The sequence below is a fragment of the Lipotes vexillifer genome, unplaced genomic scaffold, assembly GCF_000442215.2.
Source record: "Lipotes vexillifer unplaced genomic scaffold, Lipotes_vexillifer_v1.1 scaffold1004, whole genome shotgun sequence".
Taxonomy (NCBI): Eukaryota; Metazoa; Chordata; class Mammalia; order Artiodactyla; family Lipotidae; genus Lipotes; species Lipotes vexillifer.
The window spans coordinates 248,795-271,413 of record NW_006793064.1 but is presented as its reverse complement, the minus strand read 5'-3'; the positions used below and the strand labels follow the sequence as shown (position 1 = coordinate 271,413).

The following is a 22,619-nucleotide window of genomic DNA, read 5'->3' as shown; positions in this document are numbered from 1 at the left end:
CTCCAGAACGTTTCACTTTCCCAGTAATTCCAGATCTAAGGAGCACAGTTCCCTTCTGAGGGAAAGAACAGCTCTCTCCCTCAAGCCTAAGAAGAGACCATATCAAACAATTGAAAACTCCACTTCAGGGGCCAGGATGTAGCCAGACCACTCACTGTCCATTTTTCCAAGAACAGCACTGTTCTTGCCTGTAATGCCACAAGGCATTGATTTTCTATATGTACAACAGTTAACATGAAGATTATCATCTTTAAAATCCACCTAAATAAATATAACTCAATATAAAACCTGGACTTTTTAAAACAAGAAGTAGACATGAGGTACACATAGTACAACAGTAGAGCAGCTGCCTTGAATGGAGAAATATTCAGCTTATATAGATTTAAACTTTTACACTTTTCATGTAATGAGCAACCAGAGAATACAGGGAATAAAACCTTCAAAGTAACAAATCACAGGTACTTTTCTCAAAAGAATCACTGACAAAATAACAAAGCCAAAAACTCACCTGGGTATTGGGGTCATAATAAGTTCCTGCCAAGGGGTCATAATAGTAGCCAGTAGCAGAATCATATATGTAGCAGTCAGATGAAGCTAGAGGGAATAAAACCAGAGCCAGTGTTAGTCCCTGTCCAATGAAGCCCTTGCTGGGGACTCATCAAGAACAATCTAAGAACGAGGCTGGCCAACCCAAAACAGTACAGAACCTGTAGATGGTGCTCTCTGAGACATACCCCCTAGTCAACTGCATCTCTTGCCAACTTTGTGACCATAAAGATTTCAATTAATGAGTAGTCAAGCCAAAAAGAACAACAGAAATAAGACAAAGGTCACTCACACTGTTGTCCTTGTCGATTTGTATCTGAAGACCAGTCTGAATTTCTGCCACCTCCCCGCCTATCTCGGAAATATTTTTTACCCTATCACAGAAAGACAAGTTAAAATTATGGAACTTCTGATAGCCATTTACCTTAACAATTACCCACTAGAGAAAATTTAAGATCACTCTTTCAGTCACTTGAGGATTTTAATAGAGCACCCCCCAACTGCTGAAGCCTACCTGATAGTAGTGCATGTGGTCAGAATGGTCCCCAGAATCATTTCTGCAACAAACAATACAACATGTCTTGAGCCTGCTACCAAAAGCCACTTGAGGAGTGCCCAACCCTACAGATTTGCTGAGAAACTCGTTTCCCTCTTTTGTATGGAAAGGAACCAACCCAGACATTAAGCAAGTCTGGTGATGCAGAGACTCCAGAGGGGAGGGGCAGTGGGACTCCTACAAAGCTATCGGCTGAAGCAAAACAGCAATTGAGTTGAGGGTGCCAGAGCAAGATCTGCCCCATCCCTGTAAGCTTGCCTCTCTGACGCAGCCATTTCCCATTTACCACTCCTGGGTCAAGATGAATGAAGGAGTAAAGAAGAATAAGATTTCCCAGCACTATGGGGGTATGAACAAAGTCAAGACAGCATTTTCTTAGGATTCCAAGGGGCAAGGATATATTTCGATTTTTTCCCTGCACATCCAAGACTGTACCATCACCTGGGACCCAAAGATACCAAAGAATCAAGAGGGAAAAAACAGAAGTACCTAGTACTGCTATTTAAAGGGAAAAACAAAAACCTAGAGTCAGAACAAGGCAAGCTTCAGAAAAAGAAAACATACACACATACCTGAAGCAACTCATACTGGGAAAGCACCACGTTTTACTATCTGTCTCTCCAGCCAGGAATAAGAGTTTCCTCCCAAAAACCTGAGTGGGGGTAGCACACCTCTGCTTTACCTTCGTTTTCCAGTGGCCAGGTTTACAGCTACCATCTTCCCATCAATGCTAAATGGTGGATCAAGGTTCTGCAAGATCTTCACTACGCGAAGAGCTTCCTGGGGAAGCAAAGACTCATTTGAACCCAAAGAGAGAAAAGGACATGTCCCTTGAAAGAAAACTGAACATGGGTTTTCCTTCTCAAAAGAAAAATTTCTAGGGCTTCCCTGGTGGCACAGTGGTTGAGAGTCCGCCTGCCAATGCAGGGGACACGGGTTCGTGCCCCGGTCCGGGAAGATCCCACATGCCGCGGAGCGGCTGGGCCCGTGAGCCATGGCCGCTGAGCCTGCGCGTCCGGAGCCTGTGCTCCGCAACGGGAGAGGCCACAACAATGAGAAGCCCACGTACCGCCAAAAAAAAAAAAAAAAAAGAAAAAAGAAAAATTTCTAAACATTATGTTCTGGTCATAACTGTAATACTAAGAGCACACTGGCAAAAACAGGCAACTCTTAATGAAGGGTTGATCAGAATAATGGTCAGAGTAGACAGCAGTTCTTGGTATAAATTTCAGAAATTCAAATCCTCTTCTAGTCTGCAACTGTCACTGCATCAGATTCAGTTTACAAAGTCTCTTGTGATTTCTGAGCATGAAATCTAAGAAATATCAATGATTTTCATTGCTATCCTGTGAAATCTAAGAAATATCAATGATTTTCATTGCTATCCTCACATTACTTCCATAGAAAAGGGCCCCACAACTAAAACTTCAAGCCACAAGAAATCTATTAAAGCAACACTTTGAGGAAAAAGAGGAAATGCTCTTTTTCCATCAAACATAAAACTGTCTGTGGCCAGGCATAATGATTTTAAGAAATCAGAAAATTCACTAAAATCTTGAAAAGGTTTAGTCCTCAGATTTTCCACAAGTGACTAAGCTGTCACTTTATTTTAACTGGAAACTGTAAATGCCACAAGACAAAAATGGATCTGGAAAACCACTCAGAGTTCCAACTTTCAAGGGCAGTCATTTCACCTGAATCAACCCCAAGAAAAGAGTAAGAGGGTTTATGGTACCAAGTAGCAAACGAGAATTCCAAGATTAAAGTCCTTCAAACCTTCTGGAGGTTTCTATAGCCAGCCATCCCTAGGCTGTTCTGAGGTAGTAGGAGGTGAGGGATCCAGGGGGTGGGGGTAGTGGTGACGGAGTAACTACGACTCACCGCATGGGAGTCAAGGTCAATAAAGCCATAGGTGTGGCCCATGGGGCCTGTTCTGTTCTTGATGATACGGACGTTAGCAGTAGTAAGGCGGACGTAGGGCTCCAGCACTTCCACTATCACCTCAGGTGGAGTGGAACGATAGATGCGTTTTAGCATGATTGCTGAACAAACCAAGCACAAATGGGAGAGGAGAAAGGAAAGAGAGAGAAAGGTTTACATTTTTGAAGTCCTCAGTGTGTGTGTGTGTGTGTGTGTGTGTGTGTGTGTGTGTGTGTGCGTGTGTGTGTGTGTGTGTGTGTGTGTGTGTGTGTTTTATTACTGCAGATGACTGCAGATGTTACCCTGCTCTACCAAGGCTGGTTCTATAACAAAATGCTAGTCAAATACTTCATATTCTTCTTCACCAATACTTAGAAATCTAAAGTTATGCTTTGCTGCATCTGAATAGCAACTTGCTATTTGGAGGATATAGATTACTTCAGTGAGGCCGGTAAAAGCAAGAGCCTCTTCAATCAGGCCAAGCAGTTTTACTAGGGTGTAGGAAGCTGCTGGTCCAGAGCCACAACACAAGCAATCTATGTTCCAACCACAGTGGTCACGGTCTGGTACATGCCCCAACAAACCACTTACTTTTGCTTTCCCCATCCTGGCGTGTCTCCCCAGACCATGGCTCCTTCTCTCGGTCTCTTCGGAAGGTGAGCCCTTCCCTCCGCGAAGGAGGGAGATACCTTTCTGCTTCTCTCTTTTGATGTCCCAAGCGTGGTTCTTGTCCTTCTTCCCGCTTCTTGGGTTCAGATTCCTTATCAGCTGACCTTGGTTGGCTGGGTTGTTTTTCTGACGCTACTGGTATGGATGTTTTCTGAGGCTGAGGGTAGGTTATTAATTCTTGCTTGGCCTCTGTCGCTAGAGGAACAGAACAGAAAGAGAATCTCCAACAGGTTTTATCCCCCCGAACACTGTGATTCCTCCTTACCTGCCACCAAATACTCATACTGGAATGCTTTTATTTTGTTTTGTTTGGCTGCACCACGTGGCATTAGAGATCTTAGTTCTCTGACGAGGGACTGAACCTGGGCCACAGCAGTGAAAGCACCAAGTCCTAACCACTGGACCACCAGGGAATTCCCTGGAATAGTTTTAAAAATCAAAGAAATACCTACAAAAAAGTCCTCTGACAGACTTTAAGCATGGCTAATATGACAGCATATAAAATAGTTAACAGAAGAAACTACCCAGTATTTAAAAAATTTAATCTTACGAGTTTTCTATCACTTCCCCAACATGTAAATCTTTCATGAGACCCTGATCTTTATTATTATAACCAATGATAGAACAGATCTGGGGACAAAATTACCAAAGATATGGCCCTTGCTACAAGTTTGCTAGAAACACTTATCTCAAACGTGTATGGCTAGGGGCCTTGCCTCTTCCAGTGTTACGGTACTAAGATAGCTGCTCAAATTCTGTAAGACCAGACACCCTATTCTCCGGCGAAGCTCAGAAGAGACCTACCTGCACACAGCACATTTATATGCAAATAATTACAATGGGCAAATGTCCTTCAAAATATAAACGATTCATTTCAAATCTCTTTCTAAAGCAGGATAACTTGTCCAGTTAATTGGAGGTATTTCTGCAATTAATTCATTCTTAGAGGAAGTCATGAGGCTCAAAGAGACATTCTATGGGAGCAGTGTAGAGATTACTTAACAGCAGTGACAGGCGACCAATGAATACTTGCTATGTATGTTTCCATGTTAAAGTTGTTTCAGCCATCTTAGTGGTATGGTGCTCAAGGGTTTTTATAAACCATCTGATCATTTGTTAGAGTAGACTGAGAAAGAAGTCTTTCTTGAGGGAAAAAGTACAATTTTGCCTAATTGAAGTAATACAACAAGCTAAAAATCTCCAACCTGTCCATGGGGAAGTTATTTACTCACCTTCCCATATGCTGGTTTGGTCTCTAGAGCATGTAGAGCCTTCCCCAAAGATTTTCAGAACACCTGCTTCACAGCCCTCACTAGAGAGTAGAATCTCCACTATAGGCCAAAAGCCCAGCTAAGGAATTCTTTGTAGGCATGCTAAGTTCTAACCTTGGAACAAACAGATCTTTCAGAAGACTAACAGGATCCCAGCACTGAACTGTATTTTATGGTCATACACTAGCTTTCCTTACAGAATAATATCAGAAAGAGGCACATAACAGTCATTGTTATAGGACTATTGTTACAGATGCCTTTGACAGACTCTTCAAGGTTGTTTACCTACAGGTTCTCAGGAGAAATTAACTTTAAAACCAAGTTACTGAGAAGCTGTTAGGTTTATTACTCTATAAAAATAACACAAACCCTCAATCCTGATTATTGTCTCGTTTATATTTTTACTGTTACTTTAACAAATGTTTTTGTGTTGAAGATCCTCAAATGTTTAGAATGTAAATGAGAAAATAATAACAATAACAAATTATTCCCAATAACTTCAAAGAAGCTGGGGTAGGGTGGGTGGGGTGTCTACATGGACTAATGCCATGTAGATTCTTTCTCAATCTAATATCCTTAAAATGTATTCTGAGTAACAATACTACTGACCTCTGGTCAGCTGGGTTATGGATAAGGAGCCCATAACCCATCTCATTCCCCTGGCAGAACTCTGAGATCCAAAACGATTTACTAACAGGTCACACGAAGTTAGCTATCACATTGCACTTTTAAGAGCTTTACAGATCATCTTGTATTTAGGGATGATCACTCTTTGAAGCCAAGGAAAGCATGAAATTTGTTTTGCTCAGTGCACAAAATAAAAACTACCACCTCCATCTCTACCACCACTCACCTTCCCTTGGGCACTTGCAGAATGAACATGAAGATCGGTGTCCACCAGTGCTGGCCTTACACTACAAGGGAAAGAAAAAGAATTCAAATTGACCAAAAAAAAAATTTTTTTTAATCTTACTTATATCCAACACAGCAACAACTGCCGAAAAATGAAAGAAATAAGCCATATCCCAGGTCACCTTAAAACCTAATCAGTCTGATGTCTTCCACTCATCAGAGCTGACGTAGACTCTGATGAGCTGCTGTTTGAGAGCTGCCTCTAACAGGGTATATGGACCTTGGAGCAGCCCCAAATGCTTTTGCTCTGGACAAGGATTTCTACAGGAAGTAAACTTGACTAAGAAAACTGGACTATTAGGTGGTTTATAGGATATACTGCCCTAAAGCTTTTACCACTCAGTCTGCATCCAAAATTTGATCCTGAACTGGTTATGACAACCCTATTCAGGCTTGGCTGGAACTGAGAAGAATCCAGTGATAAATTCCTTTCTCAAACACTGATTTTAAAAAGGGCACAGAAGGAGGAGGAAGATCCATAAGTAGTGTCTCTGGCAGCTATTCTGAGGATGTTAAAAGGAAAAGTTACATTCACTACCCTAGAACAAGGGAAGAGACACTTTGCATTGTGAATGTAGTTCTTCTTATCTGAACCTATAAACAAAAAGGCAAGTCTATCATTGCCCAACCCCAAACAGAGCCCCAAACCTAAACTTTTGCCAGAGTGTTAGAAGGGCAGAGCTGACTGGTAAGAAACCAAAAGAGCAGGAACCATGAAAAGGATTCTATATGAGTAGGGCCTTGTAGGTTGAGTAAAAGAATACCAAATGCAGGAGGAGAGAATAATAATAAAAGCAGCAGCAGCTAATGATTAAACAGCACACAGCATGTACTGGGCTTACTTTACTTTACATGTGGTCACTTGCTGATCCAAACAACTATTATCTCCCCAATTTGTAGATAATGAAACTGAGGCCTGGAGAGGTTAAGTCACTTGAGCAAGGTGACTAAAGTCAATTACTTTATTGTTCCCTTCTCTGTAAGCAGATCATACACACAGTCCTGCCCACTGTCAAGTGACTGTGGTGCCTCCCTGTAGGGTGAGTGACTTCACTGTCAGCCTTGCCACATGTCTTGCTTTGGTCAATGGAGCATGAGTGAACGTGTGATCTACACAGGTCTGGCAGAAGTTTTAAGAGCCAATGTTTGTGTTGATGAGCGTCCTGTTCTTTCCCTTGGCCAGGAGTCCCGACGTGGTACTAACTCCTTCCACCTGGGTCCCAGACTGAGCAGCCAAGCCGAACTGCAGCAACTGCCCACAGCCCCTGGACATGTAATGTGAGTGAAGAATATGTTTGTCAATGTAAATCACTAGGATCTGACGGCTATTTGTTATTACAGTTGGCCTTCCATATCCACAGGTTCCACATCTGCAGATTAACCAACTACAGATCAAATATATTTGGGGGGAAAAAAATTCCAGAAAGCCCCAAAAAACAAAACTTGAATTTGCCACATGCCGGCAGCTATTTACATAGCATTTACATTGTATTATCTACTATAAGTAATCTAGAGATGATTTAAAGTACATGAGAGGATGTGCCTAGGTTATGTGCAAATACTACATCATTTTATACAAGAGACTTGAGCATCTGTGGATTTTGATATCAGCAGGGGGTCTTGGAATCAATCCCCCACAGATACCATTGGATGACTATACAGCAGAGCTGTAAGTGGGGGAATCAGGATCCTAACCTGAGTAGGTATAATTTAAATACCATAAAATCCATCAGTTTTAAGTGTCCAATTCAATGATTTCTAGCATATCTATAATACAATCATCACCATAATCTAACTTTAGAACATTTTCTTCATCCCAAAAAGAAACCTGGTGGAGTCATCTCCCATTCTCACCCCCAGTTCTATAGAATTGATCTTTTGCGTCTGGCATAGTCTTTTCCCAGTTCATTCATGTTGTTGCACCTATCAGTACTTCATTCCTTTTTACTGCTAAATAGCATTCCACTGTATGGCTGTACCACATTTTGTTTATCCATTCAACAGTTGATGGGCATTTGGGTTGTTTCTACTTTTTGGTTATTATAAGTAATACTGCTATGAATTTTTTAAAAAGTCAGTGCATTTCACATCAGGCCAAAGATCACATATGCAGGGCTGGCACCTCAACTCTTCCAGAAAAGCACAAAAATTACAAAGTACCTCTGAAACAGCTGAACAAGTGGCCTGCCATTTTAGGGAACAATTTAACCAAGCTATTCTGTTCTTTCAAGCAACAGCCTTGGCAACAGCTATATAATTCTGATGTCAGATATTAACATTTTTTTCTGCTGGTTAACAGAAAATAGAGTTCAAAACTTTCCCTTTAATGCTAGCTCCCTCCATCTCTGATTATAAAATAAACAATACGTGTGCATTATAGCTAATAATGGAAAGTTTAAGAGACAGGGGAAAATCACTCATAATTCTAAGACGTAGAGGCAATCACTATTAAAATGCAAAATGTTCTCAAAATTCTAATGGCCTTTTTTGCAGAAATGTAAAAGCAGATCCTCAAATGTATATGAAATTGCAAGGGACCCTGAGTAGCCAAAACAATTTTGAAAAAGAAGGTCAAAATTGAAGGACTCACACTTCCCAACTGCAAAACTTACTAAAGAGTTACAGTAATCAAAACAGTGTGGTGGGCTTCCCTGGTGGCGCAGTGGTTAAGAATATGCCTGCCAATGCGGGGGATGCGGGTTCGAGCCCTGGTCTGGGAAGATCCCACATGCCGTGGAGCAGCTGGGCCCGTGCGCCACAACTACTGAGCTCTCACGAGCTACAACTACTGAGCCCTCATGAGCCACAACTACTGAGCCCTCATGAGCCACAACTACTGAGCCCACATGCTGCAACTGCTGAGGCCCACGTGCCTAGAGCCTGTGTGCCACAACAGATGAAGCCACCGCACCACAGCGTGCCCCTGCTCGCTGCAACTGGAGAGGGCCCATGTGCAGCAACGAAGACCCAACGCAGCCAAAAAAACAAAAACAAAAAACAGTGTGGTACTGGCATAAGGATAAGAATATAGATCAACAGAATAAAACTGAGAGTCTACAGAAATAAACCTATACATCTATGGTCAAATGATTTCCAACAAGAGTACCAAAACCATTCAACGGGGAAATAATAGTTAATTCAACAAATGGTGCTTGGAAAACTGAATATCCACATTCCAAAGAATGAAACTGGACCCTTACCTCATACCTGGAACAAAAATTAACTCAAAATAGACCAAAGATCTAAATATAAAAGCCAAAACTATAAATTTCTTAGAAGAAAACATATGGATAAGTCTTCAAGACCTTGGCTTTGGCAATGGTTTCATGACACCAAAGGACAAGCAATAAAAGAAAAAAAAATAGGGGCTTCCCTGGTGGCACAGTGTTAAGAATCCACCTGCCAATGCAGGAGACACAGGTTTGAGCCCTGGTCCAGGAAGATCCCACATGCCGTGGAGCACCTAAGCCCGTGCACCACAACTACTGAGCCTGCGCTCTAGAGCCCGCGAGACACAACTACTGAAGCCCGCGCTCTGTAACAAGAGAAGCCACCGCAATGAGAAGTCCACGCACCCCAATGAAGACCAGCCCCTGCTCACTGCACCTAGAGAAAGCCCGTGCACAGCAACGAAGACCCAACACAGCCCAAAATAAATAAATATATAAATAAATTTTTTTTTAAAAAAGAAAAAAAATAGATGAATTGGACTTATCAAAATTAAAACCTTGTGTATCAAAGGACACTATCAAGCAAGTGAAAGACAACACACAGAATGGGAGAAAATATTTGCAAATCACATATCTGATAAGGAATAAATATCCAGAAAATATAAAGAACTCTTACAACTTTTTCTTTCTTTTTTTTTTTTTGGCCACATTGCACAGCTTGTGGGATCTTAGTTCCCTGACCAAGGATTGCCACTGCAGTCAAAGCACCAAGTCCTAACCACTGGACCACCAGGGAAGTCCCAAGAACTCTTACAACTTAACAAGAAGACAGAGGGGAGGGATATATTGGAAGATTGGGATTGACATACACACACTACTATATATAAAATAGATTAACTAATAAGAACCTACACTGTATAGCATAGGGAACTCGACTCAATACTCTGTAATGGCCTATATGGGAAAAGAATCTAAAAGAGTGAATATAAATATATGTATAACTGATTCACTTTCCTGTACACCTGAAACTAACACAACATTGTAAATCAACTATACACCAAAAAAAAAAAAAAAAAAAGACAACCTAATCAAAAATGGACTTGAATAAACGTTTTTCCAAAGAAGATATACTAGTGGCTACAAACACAAGAAAAGATGCTCAACATCATTAGTCATTAGGGGAATGCAAATCATCATCATAATCATGATGATGAGATACTATTTCACACCCGCTGGTGGTTGTGAAATAGTTTGACGGCTACTATCAAAAAAAAAAGGAGGGCTTCCCTGGTGGCGCAGTGCTTGAGAGTACGCCTGCCGATGCAGGAGACGCGGGTTCGTGCCCCGTTTCGGGAAGATCCCACATGCCGCGGAGCGGCTGGGCCCGTGAGCCATGGCCACTGAGCCTGCGCGTCCGGAGCCTGTGCTCCGCAAATGGGAGAGGCCACGACAGTGAGAGGCCCGCATAACGCAAGAAAAAAAAAAAAAAAAAAAAAAAAAAAAATTTGGAAAAAAAAAAAAAAGGAATATAACAAATGTTGGCAAGGATGTGGAGAAATTGGAACCCTCAGACACTGCTGGAGGGAATGCAAAATGGTGCAGCTGCTGTCTGTGGAAAACAGTTTATTGGTTCCTCAAAGAGTTAAAAAATGAAAAGTACCATATGACCCAACAATTCTACTCCTGGGCACTTCCAAAAGAACTGAAAACAGGTTTTCAAACAAAAACTTGCACATGAATATTCATAGCAGTCTTATTCTCAGTAGCCAAGAAGTAGAAACAACTCAAATGTCCATCAACTGATGAACAGATAAACAAGATGTGGTGTATCCATATAATATTATTCAGCCATAAAAATAAATGAAGTACTGATACACACTATAACATGGATGAACCTTGAAAACATGCTAAGTGAAAGAAGGCAGACACAAAAGGTCACATAATATATGGTTCTACTTACATGAAATGTTCAGAATAGGCACATTCATAGAGATAAAAAACAGAATAGTAATAGTGGTTTCCAGAAACTGAGGAAAAGGGGAATGGGGAGAGACTGTTTAATAGATGGGGTTTCCTTTTCGGATGATGAAAAAGTTCTAGAATTAGTGTTGATGATTGCACTTCATTGTGAATGTACTTAAGGCTACTGAATTATATGCTTTAAAATGGGTAAAATGGTAAATTCAATGTTATGTGTATTTCATCACCTTTTAAAAAATAGTTAAATGTTTTTCCTAAATTGACAGCTTAAGGTACTACATCCATGAATTATGAATACTTTGGTCAATGACTATCACAGCTATCCAAATTGTATTCCAAAATGTAAAGCTAAAGCTTTCACTTAATTTTATCAAGTTCTACAACACTTTTAATGAATCTTGGTTCAGAAACTTTAGATTTTTCAAACTTACTTTTGAAACTAAATAGTAGCAATGAAAAATGACAAAATATATTTTCATGCTCATTTGCAATCAAACTGGACTTCTAAAGAGAGTATAGCCTAAAATCTTTACATATGCCATTCAAGAACAATATGAAGTTGAACAGAGGAAAAATACCATGGTACCTAAAGTTCTATATCCTTAGAAACCCCTGAATATCCAAAAAAAATGTGTATCTCTCACAGAACCAGCCTCTTTATATACATCATTCCAAACACTAATAAATCCTCTTTACCCCAGGAAGGGTAACTGGGGAGAGGTTATAAGTCAAGGGACTGTTTTTCTTTCAGTTCGTAATCAACAGAAAGCATGGCATATGTCCTTGGGAAAAGGTCTCCAACTACAGGCCCAGAACCTTCTATGGCCACAGGCAGTAGCTGGGAAGCAGAAATTATAGATGATCTTGCCTTGACCTCCAGTTCATCTGAAGTGAACCAAGGAAGAAGAGCTTTGCCCTTGGCAATGCATACTACACCAGGCAGCATTCCTGTAGACATGGAGGAGCTGTGATGCTGGATCCTTACTTCTAAGGAGAGGAATTCTTGGCACTTACCCGTTTGCAGTACCAAAAATCCAGGCTTGGTACATACTCAAGGGTGACCTCTTTGTCATGGATCATTAGAGTTCCCTGTAAAGACAAAGACAGAAGCCATCAACATTAACCTTTGGAGAAACAAAGAGACAGGAAAGCACAGAGAGCCTTTCCAGTCCCTAAGTTGAAACATTTTACAAAGAGTGGGCTTATTCATCAGCAAAAGGAAATGGCTGTTATAAGCCACAGACTTGGGACAGTGTGGCAGAGCAAGCTTAAGCTTAGGGAAAGGGAATGGGAGAAGGTGAAATCAGTCTTCAGCCTTGGCTCCTGTGGGTTGGGGTGCTGTCTTTGGGCAGGTTAGGTCCAGTCTACTCCTCCAGAGGTCATGTAGTCCCAGCACGTCCCCCACCTGGCTAGGGAGCTGGCACACTGTCAAGAAGCAAACTCTTTCCTTCTGAAGCACAGAGGCACAGGAGCCCTCTCAATTATCTTCTTTTCCATGGCTAACTCAAATCCCCTTGGTGAGGTAGTAAGGGCTCTTAACTTTGGTGCCTGAAAACTTTTTTTGCAATACTGCTGCATGGCAAAAGCACCAAAAGAAAGAGGTACAACACCGAAGACAGGAAGAAAAGAGGAATGTGAAAGCTTCACGGCAGGTCACATCCTTAGAGCAGGAAACTGAATGGCTGGTGGTGGCAGCAGTGGTGGTAGTGGCGGTGGTGGCAGCAGCATCACTGTGGCTTGGAGCCTTCAGAGTGAGCTGGCCATGAGAACTGAGGAGCAACCATTGGCAAATAAGCACTTTGGGAAAGCCTGGCACCAGAACAGGTGGGAAAAGGGGTTCAACACGCCTGCAGTTACAGAGCTCCTTTGCCTCTGCATTTTGGACAAGACACGAATTCTTTCACATCAAGAAAAAAATAAATTTTGTTTAATAAACACTAGACAGCAGATATGTGTTAGAGCAGAGGAAAAAAAATCTCTGCCTACTGACAAGGGACCCTCACCCACACTTGCAAGTGAACTAACCGAGGATGCGACTCTGGAACTAGCCCCTGCGCTGTGTTCATTCTCCGCCCTCTAGGGTCCTCTGTGTCTCCTCAGACAGGGCTCTGAGTTATACAAGGCATTTCTTTGCAATTGGACCTCAGTTTCTTGCTTGAATCCATACATCTGTCAAATAATGCTTTACCTCTCTGCTTTTCACACCAAAAGAGTCAAGAGAAATACACAGAATAAAATTATTGTCTTGTGAAAACAAAACAAAACAAAAAAAAAACCTGCCCACCTACCTAAGTCCTAGAATCTGGTCTCTGAGAAACTGTTTCATGGTTTGTTCTCAAGGCTAGAGGACAATGATAATAAAAATTTGCTAACATTTTTTAAGTGCTTACTCAGAGCCAGAAACTGTTAAGTATGTTATCTCATTTAACCCCTAAATGATCCCATGATCATTATCTCCATTTTACAGATGACAGAAACATGCTCAGAGAGGCAAGGTTACCCAGCTGGTGAAAGGGAGAGGCAGATTCACTTCTGGGGCTGTAGATAAGGGACTGCCTGCTGCATTTGGCAACTCCTGCTCACTCTTAGGGATAGGTAATCTGCTCTAGGAGCCAATCCAGGAAAGAGAAAAAGCTCTGCAGACAGGGAGGGTCAGGGGATTATCACTCTGTCAAGCTCTACCTATACAGGAGTTGGTCAAGATGATACCCTTCCACCCAGAGGCAGTATATCATGTCATTTAAGAATATGGACTCTGAAAAAAAAAAAAAAGAAGAATATGGACTCTGGGTCAGGTTCCCTAAACTTGCATCCTGACTCCACTCCATGACCTTCAGCAAGGTCCTTAACGTCTCTGTGCTTCAGTTTCCTCATTTGTAAAGTAGGAATAACAGTACCTACTTCATAAGGTGGTTATGAAGATTAAGTAAATTAACACATGTCAAGTGCTTAGCATGGGATATAGTTAGGGCTCAATACCTGTATTTCGAGCCCTAAGTGCTAGAAAAGGACTAGTCACTCATTCATCAGATTAGTTACTCACTTCATCTTACTTGCTTGTCAGGTGATAATACTTCACACCCCATTTCAATCTACTGAAAGACTAAGCTTTCATAAGGGAATGGTCACTGCATGTCAGAACCTGTATCTTTATGACAGCACTTAGTGTTAGTTTTCAAATGCTGGGCCAAATCTGATCAACCAGGCTAAATCTTGCTGGTCTTTTATTATCAGTACCAAGCTCAGTACTTGGTACAGAAAAGGAGCTTAATAAGCAGTTATGGAATGAAAAAAAGACTGAATGGATCCAACTATCCCTGGAAGACTGGAGTGCTTTAGCACACAGTGGCTCTCGAGGAAGGTACTGCTGTCGTGTACACCTGTACACCCAGTCCATAAAACATGTGGGTTGCCATTTGAAAAGTGAACAGTGCCATCAGAACAAGGCACTACTGTGAATTGCAGTCAATTGCAAATTCTGATTGCACCACTTGGAGGCATCAGTAGACTCAGGAATTCCTAAGGCAAGGAGCACGTTATACTTATCAGATAACAAATATGATGTTCCAGAAGCCGTTGATGACTTTCTGTCGAGGCTAGGGAACTCGCCCTGCTAGGAGTACTCACAGCATATCAATTTGAGAAGATTACCTTCAATTCATGTGTTACAAAGGCATGCATGATTTCTTTTTTTTTTTTGGCAGCACCACGAGGCTTTCGGGATCCTAGTTCTCGGACCAGATATTGAACCCGTACCCCCTGCAACGGAACTGCAGAGTCCTAACCACTGATTTCTTATTCCTCAGAGCCCCCTACAACTAAGGTGGCCCTTTCTTTTCAATCTGCACATGGTTAGACATGAGGCTACCAGACACCACTGCTAAAGAATAGAAAATGGCTGTTAAACCCATCACTATTTAAGAACAGAGCCAATTGATTTTTTATAAATTTATTTATGGCTGCATGGGGTCTTCTCATTGCGGTGGCCTCTCTTGTTGTGGAGCACGGGCTCTAGGCACGCGGGCTTCAGTAGCTGTGGCTCGAAGGCTCTAGAGCGCAGGCTCAGTAGTTGTGGCGCACGGGCTTATCTGCTCTGCGGCATGTGGGATCCTCCCAGACAAGGGCTCGAACCCATGTCTCCTGCATTGGCGGGCAGATTCTTAACCACTGTGCCACCAGGGAAGCCCAGGAGCCAACTGTTTTAATAAGAATAAACAGACACGGGACTTCCCTGGTGGTCCAATGGTTAAGAATCTGCCTTCCAATTCAGGGGACACAGGTTTGATCCCTGGTGGGGGAACTAAAATCCCACTGCCTCGGGGCAACTAAGCCCACGCCCCACAACTACTGAGCCCATGCACAACAACTAGAGAGAAGCCCACGCTCCGCAATGAGGAGCCTGTGTGCTGCAGTGGAGAATCCCACGTACTGCAACTAAGACCCGATGCAGCCCAAAACAAATCAATAAATAAATATGTTTTTTAAAAAATTCTAAGAAAAAAAGAATAAACAGACACAAAAAACTCGAATGAGAACGATCAGGTTGATTTATGATTTGATTCCCCAGGTGCTATACAGCGGCTGCCCAGATGTACCAAGCACAGGTGTGACTTATACTGTACTCCTCCCCATTCCTGCCAGGTCTTTTGTTCAGATTTCATAGAGTAAAGATATGCCAGTGTCTCCTAAGGAAACAACCTGTGGGGAGTTGGATTAATAAGTGGGTAGGATGATTTTGTAACTTTTTGGTGGCCCCCTTTTTTTTTTTTTTTTTTGCGGTACGCGGTCCTCTCACTGTTGTGGCCTCTCCCGTTGCGGAGCACAGGCTCTGGATGCGCAGGCTCAGCGGCTCACAGGCCTAGCCACTCCGCGGCATGTGGGATCCTCCCAGACCGGGGCACGAACCCGTGTGCCCTGCATCAGCAGGCGGACTCTTAACCACTGCGCCACCAGGGAAGCCCGGTTGACCACTTTTAATTGTCTATTACCTACCACCTTCACACACTAGAATTTTTATTCATCATTTGAATTATTGGGTTATTTATTAAGCCACTTGAAGCAAAGGTACCATGAAGACAAGTCTGATTAACCACATCTGGCTTCTAAAGATGTACCACCATATATTTGAAAGTAAAACCAAAGACACCCCCTTTCTCAGTCGTGTTAGATTAGGCGTAAATTAGATTAAAACCTGCTAGAATCCTCCCAAGTCCAAAGCTCTCACTTGACAAAGTCACATATATGTGTCCCTAAGTATATTTCAAAGGGTCTTAATGTGAAGAAGCTGCAAGCAACAGAGATAATCACACTCCTGAACAGCAAAGCAAGTCCTTACTCTCCACCTCAGGGACACTAGAGAGTAGCATATTCTGGGTCTGAGGGCTGCTAAATTCAACATTCACATTTCCATTTCCCTTTTCATCTGCTGCTCTTGGAGACTTCATAACTCCATTTTGTGACTGTTAACCTGTGAAAAGGACTTGGGTCAGAGAATTGAGACTCTGTCGTAACTTCCAGCTGGTTTATAACCAAGCCCAAGGATTCTTAAGGTACTGGGGAGGTACAAGAGAAAATGGAAAGGAAAGAATGTTTCTGGCCAGCAGCTTTGCATCTTTTCTGAAGATCTCCCCCAAGCATAGTCACAGTTATACTCTGTATTGAGAATATGACTGCTGTGTGACATAAAAGATCACCCCAGGGCTTCCCTGGTGGCGCAGTGCTTGAGAGTCCGCCTGCCGGTGCGGGGGACGCGGGTTCGTGCCCCGTTTCGGGAGGGTCCCGCGTGCCGCGGAGCGGCTGGGCTCGTGGGCCATGGCCGCTGGGCCTGCGCGTCCGGGGCCTGTGCTCCGCAGGTGGGAGGGGCCACAACAGTGAGAGGCCCGCATAACGCAAGGAAAAAAAAAAAAAAAAAACAAAAAAAAAAAAAAAAAAAAAGATCACCCCATTCAAATATGGAGAGAGAGGGAGACAGACAGGATCAAAGGCAGGGGGAAAGTATGTGAGCCTTGTGAACACAACTCACGCTGAAAAATGAGCAAGCCCTCTTTGTAGATTTGTGCTTCTTCCAAACACAGGATGGGAGAATCAAGTTACTGGTGGCTGAGAACTGGTACTGTCTATCAGAGATAGTAATCTTTATTCACAAAGCGATTACAGTTTATAAAGGCATTCTTCACAAATGTCATCTTGATAAATCCTCACAATAGGACATATATAATACCTACTTCCACACGGGAAAGTGTGGCTGAGATACATGGAGCACCCTGCCCAAGATTATAGAGCTAGTTAGCAACTTATATGGGACTGAATGTCAGGTTTTCTTTTCACCATATTGCTTTTCTTTGTTTTTAAACTTCCAAGGTGTCAGTCAACTCATAATACTTGCCACACCAAAGAGGTGGCTTCTCTACTGAAGCCCGTGTGCCACAACTAGTGAGCCCACGTGCTGCAACTACTGAAGCACGTGTGCCTAGAGCCCATGCTACACAAGAGAAGCCACCGCAATGAGAAGCCTGTGCACCACAACAAAGAGCAGCCCCCGCTCGCCACAAGTAGAGAAAGTCTGCATGCAGCAACAAAGACCCAACGCAGCCAAAAAAAAAAAAGAGGTGGTTTCTGATGAAAAGGTGCACAAGGTAAGTCTAAAGAAATTTACAGGCAATGGCCCACAGGGAGTTTTTAGAGAGACTGCCATAAAGACTCTGTTTCTTGATAGCATTGCCAATCCTCCAACTGGCCTGCTCAAGGTGCTCTTTATGTTCTTAAAGCACCTACAATTACTTTACGTGCTGTGTCTAAGACAAAGAGGGCTGCTAGTAAGTACATTACCAGGAATTTCAACACCAACAACAATCAAATGGACCTGCTGAAAGAGTAAAGCAAGAAGAACAAAATAACAGGTTTAAAACAGATATATCTCTTGGTAACTGTGGGAGATTGGTTCCAGGACCCCCACGGATACTAAAATCCAAGGATGCTGAAGTCTCATCTAAAAGCCTCTAGTAGGGCTTCCCTGGTGGCACAGTGGTTAAGAATCCGCCTGCCAATACAGGAGACAGGGGTTCGAGACCTGGTCCGGGAAGATCCCACATGCCGCAAAGCAACTAAGCCCGTGAGCCACAACTACTGAGCTTGCGCTCTAGAGCCCGCGAACCACAACTACTGAAGCCCGTGCGCCTAGAGCCCATTCTCCACAACAAGAGAAGCCACAGCAATAAGCCTGTGCACCACAAGGAAGAGTAGCCCCCGCTCGCTGCAACTAGAGAAAAGCCCGTGTGCAGCAACGAAGACCCAATGCAGCCAAAAATAAATAAAATAAATTTATACAAAAAATAAAACAAAATAAAATGGTGTAGTATAGCTGGCCTTCTGTATCTGCAGATGCAGAACCTGTGCATATGGAGGGCTGACCATATGTCATTCCCCTCAGTATAAAAGGGTAGTTTTTATAGAACTCTTTTGCATAGCAGCTAGGCTCATTCCTTCTGGTACAAGGATATGTTACAGTTCAAACATCTTGTAAAACTCAGTATCCCCAAAGGCCAAAACCAGAATGAGACAGAAAGAGAAAAGGAAAGGAAGGAAGGAGGGAAGTAGAGGCCAAAAATCCTGAAGGAAGTACACAGAATGCTCTGTGACACCTCTAGCTTGGTCCACTGACAACAACTCTAGCTTGGTCCACTGACTGCCATGTACCCTCTGCTTAGAATGGCCTTTCACCCAACAGAAGCTGAGTTGCCCTCTGAGCCACCAGGAGGTAAGCCCTGATGGATACTCCACCAGAAACAAAATAGCACTTGAGGGTCCAATTAATACTGAGGAACAAAAATAGAACTACCATACGACCCAGCAATCCCACTACTGGGCATATACCCTGAAAAAACCACAATTCAAAAAGAGTCACGTACCACAATGTTCACTGCAGCTCTATTTACAATAGCCAGGACATGGAAGCAACCTAAGTGTCCACTGACAGATGAATGGATAAAGAAGATGTGACACATATATACAATGGAATATTACTCAGCCATAAAAAGAAATGAAATTGAGTTATTTGTAGGGAGGTGGATGGACCTAGAGTCTGTCATACAGAGTGAAGTAAGTCAGAAAGAGAAAAACAAATACTGTATGCTAACACATATATATGGAACCAAAAAGAAAAAAATTGGTTATGAAGAACCTAGGGGCAGGACAGGAATAAACACACAGATGTACAGAATGGACTTGAGGATATGGGGAGGGGGGAAGGGTAAGCTGGGACGAAGTGAGAGAGTGGCATGGACATATATATACACTACCAGATGTAAAATAGCTAGTGGGAAGCTGCCGCATAGCACAGGGAGATCAGCTCGCTGCTCTGTGACCACCTAGAGGGGTGGGATAGGGAGGGTGGGAGGGAGGAGATATGAGGATATATGCATATGTATAGCTGATTCACTTGTAAAGCAATTATACTCCAATAAAGATGTTAAAAAAAAAAAAAAGGGGGCTTCCCTGGTGGCGCAGGGGTTGAGAGTCCGCCTGCCGATGCAGGGGACACGGGTTCCTGCCCCGGTCCGGGAAGATCCCACATGCCGCGAAGCGGCTGGGCCCGTGAGTCATGGCCGCAGAGCCTGCGCGTCCAGAGCCTGTGCTCCGCAACGGGAGAGGCCACAACAGTGAGAGGCCAGAGTACAGCAAAAAAAAAAAAAAAGATTGAGGAGCAAGGAGACACTGCCCTCCGGGGAGCTACTTATCTGGATATCTTTTCTTCTCCAGACAAAAGCACAACAAACATGTTTTCTAAAATGCTCCTTAATAACACTGTTTACTGCCTGACCAGTTTATCTGTCATTTCCTAAGAGGACACAACATACCTCTTGCTAAAACTAAAACCTTATTTGTGCTCTTTGAAGCAGTATGGCTGACCTGTGTTTCACTGGGCCCTACTCACCAGGCTCAGAGTTGGTGGAAGTAAGGTCTCTGTTCCAGAAACACAACACAGGCGCTGACGACACAGGCATCTGGTGCTGAGAATATATTCCACCCACTCCACCACCATTCCCTGCCATTCTTTTGTGTATTTTAAAGTAAGATCCCAGAAAATGCCTCTATCATTGTGAAAGAAAATCAGTGATCTGCAGTCTTGGAGATGATTTCATTAACTTAGGTCCTGGAAGTCTTAGGATGGATAGACCCATCTACCAGGGGATCTATGAGAGACTTATATTCTAAGAGTCATTTGAGTCAAAAACAAAGAGGCAAAATATAAACAAACAAATAAATAAATAATCAAAACAGCCAAAAGTCTTTTCGTTCCTTGTGAGAAGATGAGGTCCTATTACAGAGACTGAGACTACCAGGCAGATGGGGGCACTCAGCAAAGTCCTTCACCACAAATATCTTACCATAAAGAAACAATTTACAAGCTCCAGTTAACAGTGCTTAGAATAATCAAACAACTGTGAACCACTAAAATGCAAATATTTTTGAAACTTTCAGTTTGTTTTATAATTTTGTATGTTTTAGAACAATGTTTCAGCCAATGTTTATAAAGACCTCAGTTAAGATTTCCCTGATTATTCAATTACTTATTTCCAAATAAAGATACCATCTAGTTTTTAGTGGAAGTAGAAAATTAGGTTTGAACATATCTTACTGATATCCTCAGAATTCCTTTCAGAATTCCGGTTTCTATAACCTCCATTTTATTCTTTCATATTCTAAGATGACTATTGTTCTAAATCCCCTGGCTCTTTTCTTCTGGGAAAAGTGGACCCTAAATTCAACATATACTCATGCTTCATTGTCTAGGTCTCTAAACTGAGTCACTGTAGGGGAAGAAAAAGCAAGTTGCTAAAATCAATGCGGAAAATATACAGCTTCTTATTTTGCTTTGTTTGCTGAATAATGTTCAAACCATTTCTCTCTCATTTCTTTTTCTTACAGAGCTGATGACTGGAGGTAGCAGGAACAGCCAACAGAGCAGAGGAGGCCCACAAGTCCTAAGACACTGCACAGGCCACACTGCTGAGCCTACCACAAAGGCTGCACAATACTCCCCAGGCATCCCCCAAAGAACCAGCAGCTATTCTTCTGGCCTCACCATTGAAAAGAGATTATTTCTCCTGGCTCTTTACCTACTACCTCCCACTCACGAATCTTAGCTCTCTTGAATGTGGTCTCTATTAGCCTCTCTGGCTTCAGTGTCCTGGGCTCAGACACTTCAGAGAACCCTGCTAACATACTTTCTGCAGAAACAGGGCCTTGAAAAGATGAATAAAATACAAAGCTGCCAGACTTCTGAACACTCACTGTTCAACTGCCATTTTAGCAGAAGTAACCACCCACCATTCTTTATTTCTTAGTCAAAAAGCTATAGACCCACTGCCACTCTGACAGAAGCTACAAGACTAACAATGGAAGTTTCAAGTCAGAAAAGGTCCACTGGAACAAGTTGGATCCCTAACTCTTTTAATTAATTAATTTTTGGGTGTGTTGGGTCTTCATTGCTGTGCCCGGGCTTTCTCTAGTTGCGGTGAGCAGGGGCTACTCTTCGTTGCGGTGCGTGGGCTTCTCACTGCGGTGGCTTCTCCTGTTGCGGAGCACGGGCTCTAGGTGCACGGGCTTCAGTAGTTGTGGCACATGCGCTTAGTTGCTCCGTGGCATGTGGGATATTCCCGGACCAGGTTTTGAACCCGTGTCCCCTGCATTGGCAGGTGGATTCTTAGCCACTGCACCACCAGGGAAGTCCTCCTAACTCTTAGATCTACTCATTCTCACATGCAAATAACAGAATTATCAAACTTCAGCCCCTAATAAAAACAAGGGATGGCTTTTCACATGGAAGATGTGCCCACATTAAATTAGTCCATACTGAGGAAGCAACATCTGCTGAGCTGTAATACCATGGCTGCCACTGCAACAGATACGTATAGAGAATGAGGGAATGATCTCTGCACAGGGCAGAAATCTCTGGTAATCCAGGAGTTTGGAAGAAGACAAAGCCAGCGGGTCTCTAACACTATCCCAGCTAGAGGTACTATCAAGTGCTACAAAGGCACAGACTCTGGGCATGAAGAAACCCTCCTGGTCAGACCTGTATGCCCTGGAAATATAACAGAGACTTAACCCTTGGATGCCTTGAAACACTCTCAAGACCTAAGATACACCATCCAATGTATTAAAAGGCATCCCTTATATTTGTTTGAAGACCACCAAAATAACCAAGATAAGTGATCATATAATTGAAAATTTCTCCTCTTTATAAGAAAAACTGGGGAAAAAAACACATTAAAAAGGGCAGAGCCTTGAGCAGCGTCAGGAAGCATCTTGAGGTTTCTAGCACACAGAATAGCAGGCACGTCTAGATTTTTTAGGAAAGTTCCAACTTCATGTTTTGTCCTATCAAAAGGCTATGTGGGGGCTTCCCTGGTGGTGCAGTGGTTGGGAGTCCGCCTGCGATGCGGGGGACACGGGTTCGTGCCCCGGTCCGGGAGGATCCCACATGCCGCGGAGCGGCTGGGCCTGTGAGCCATGGCCGCTGAGCCTGCGCGTCCGGAGCCTGCGCTCCGCAACGGGAGAGGCCGCAGCAGTGAGAGGCCCGCGTACCGCTAA

At 43.0% G+C, this 22,619-nt stretch overlaps 1 protein-coding gene across 2 annotated transcripts in view; it reads right to left on the bottom strand.

Annotated features, from left to right (window-relative positions):
* The window catches only part of RBM6 (RNA binding motif protein 6), a 109,044-nt gene that overhangs the window by 10,720 nt on the left and 75,705 nt on the right, over window positions 1–22,619 (bottom strand). For both annotated transcript variants that reach the window (XM_007466219.1, XM_007466220.1), the window contains 8 exons: window positions 12,039–12,113; window positions 5,816–5,876; window positions 3,614–3,886; window positions 2,984–3,144; window positions 1,785–1,882; window positions 1,061–1,103; window positions 839–920; window positions 509–594 (listed from right to left, as the gene is read on the bottom strand). In XM_007466219.1, coding sequence (XP_007466281.1) covers window positions 509–594; window positions 839–920; window positions 1,061–1,103; window positions 1,785–1,882; window positions 2,984–3,144; window positions 3,614–3,886; window positions 5,816–5,876; window positions 12,039–12,113 — 879 coding nt within the window. The remainder of the gene's footprint in view (window positions 1–508; window positions 595–838; window positions 921–1,060; window positions 1,104–1,784; window positions 1,883–2,983; window positions 3,145–3,613; window positions 3,887–5,815; window positions 5,877–12,038; window positions 12,114–22,619) is intronic.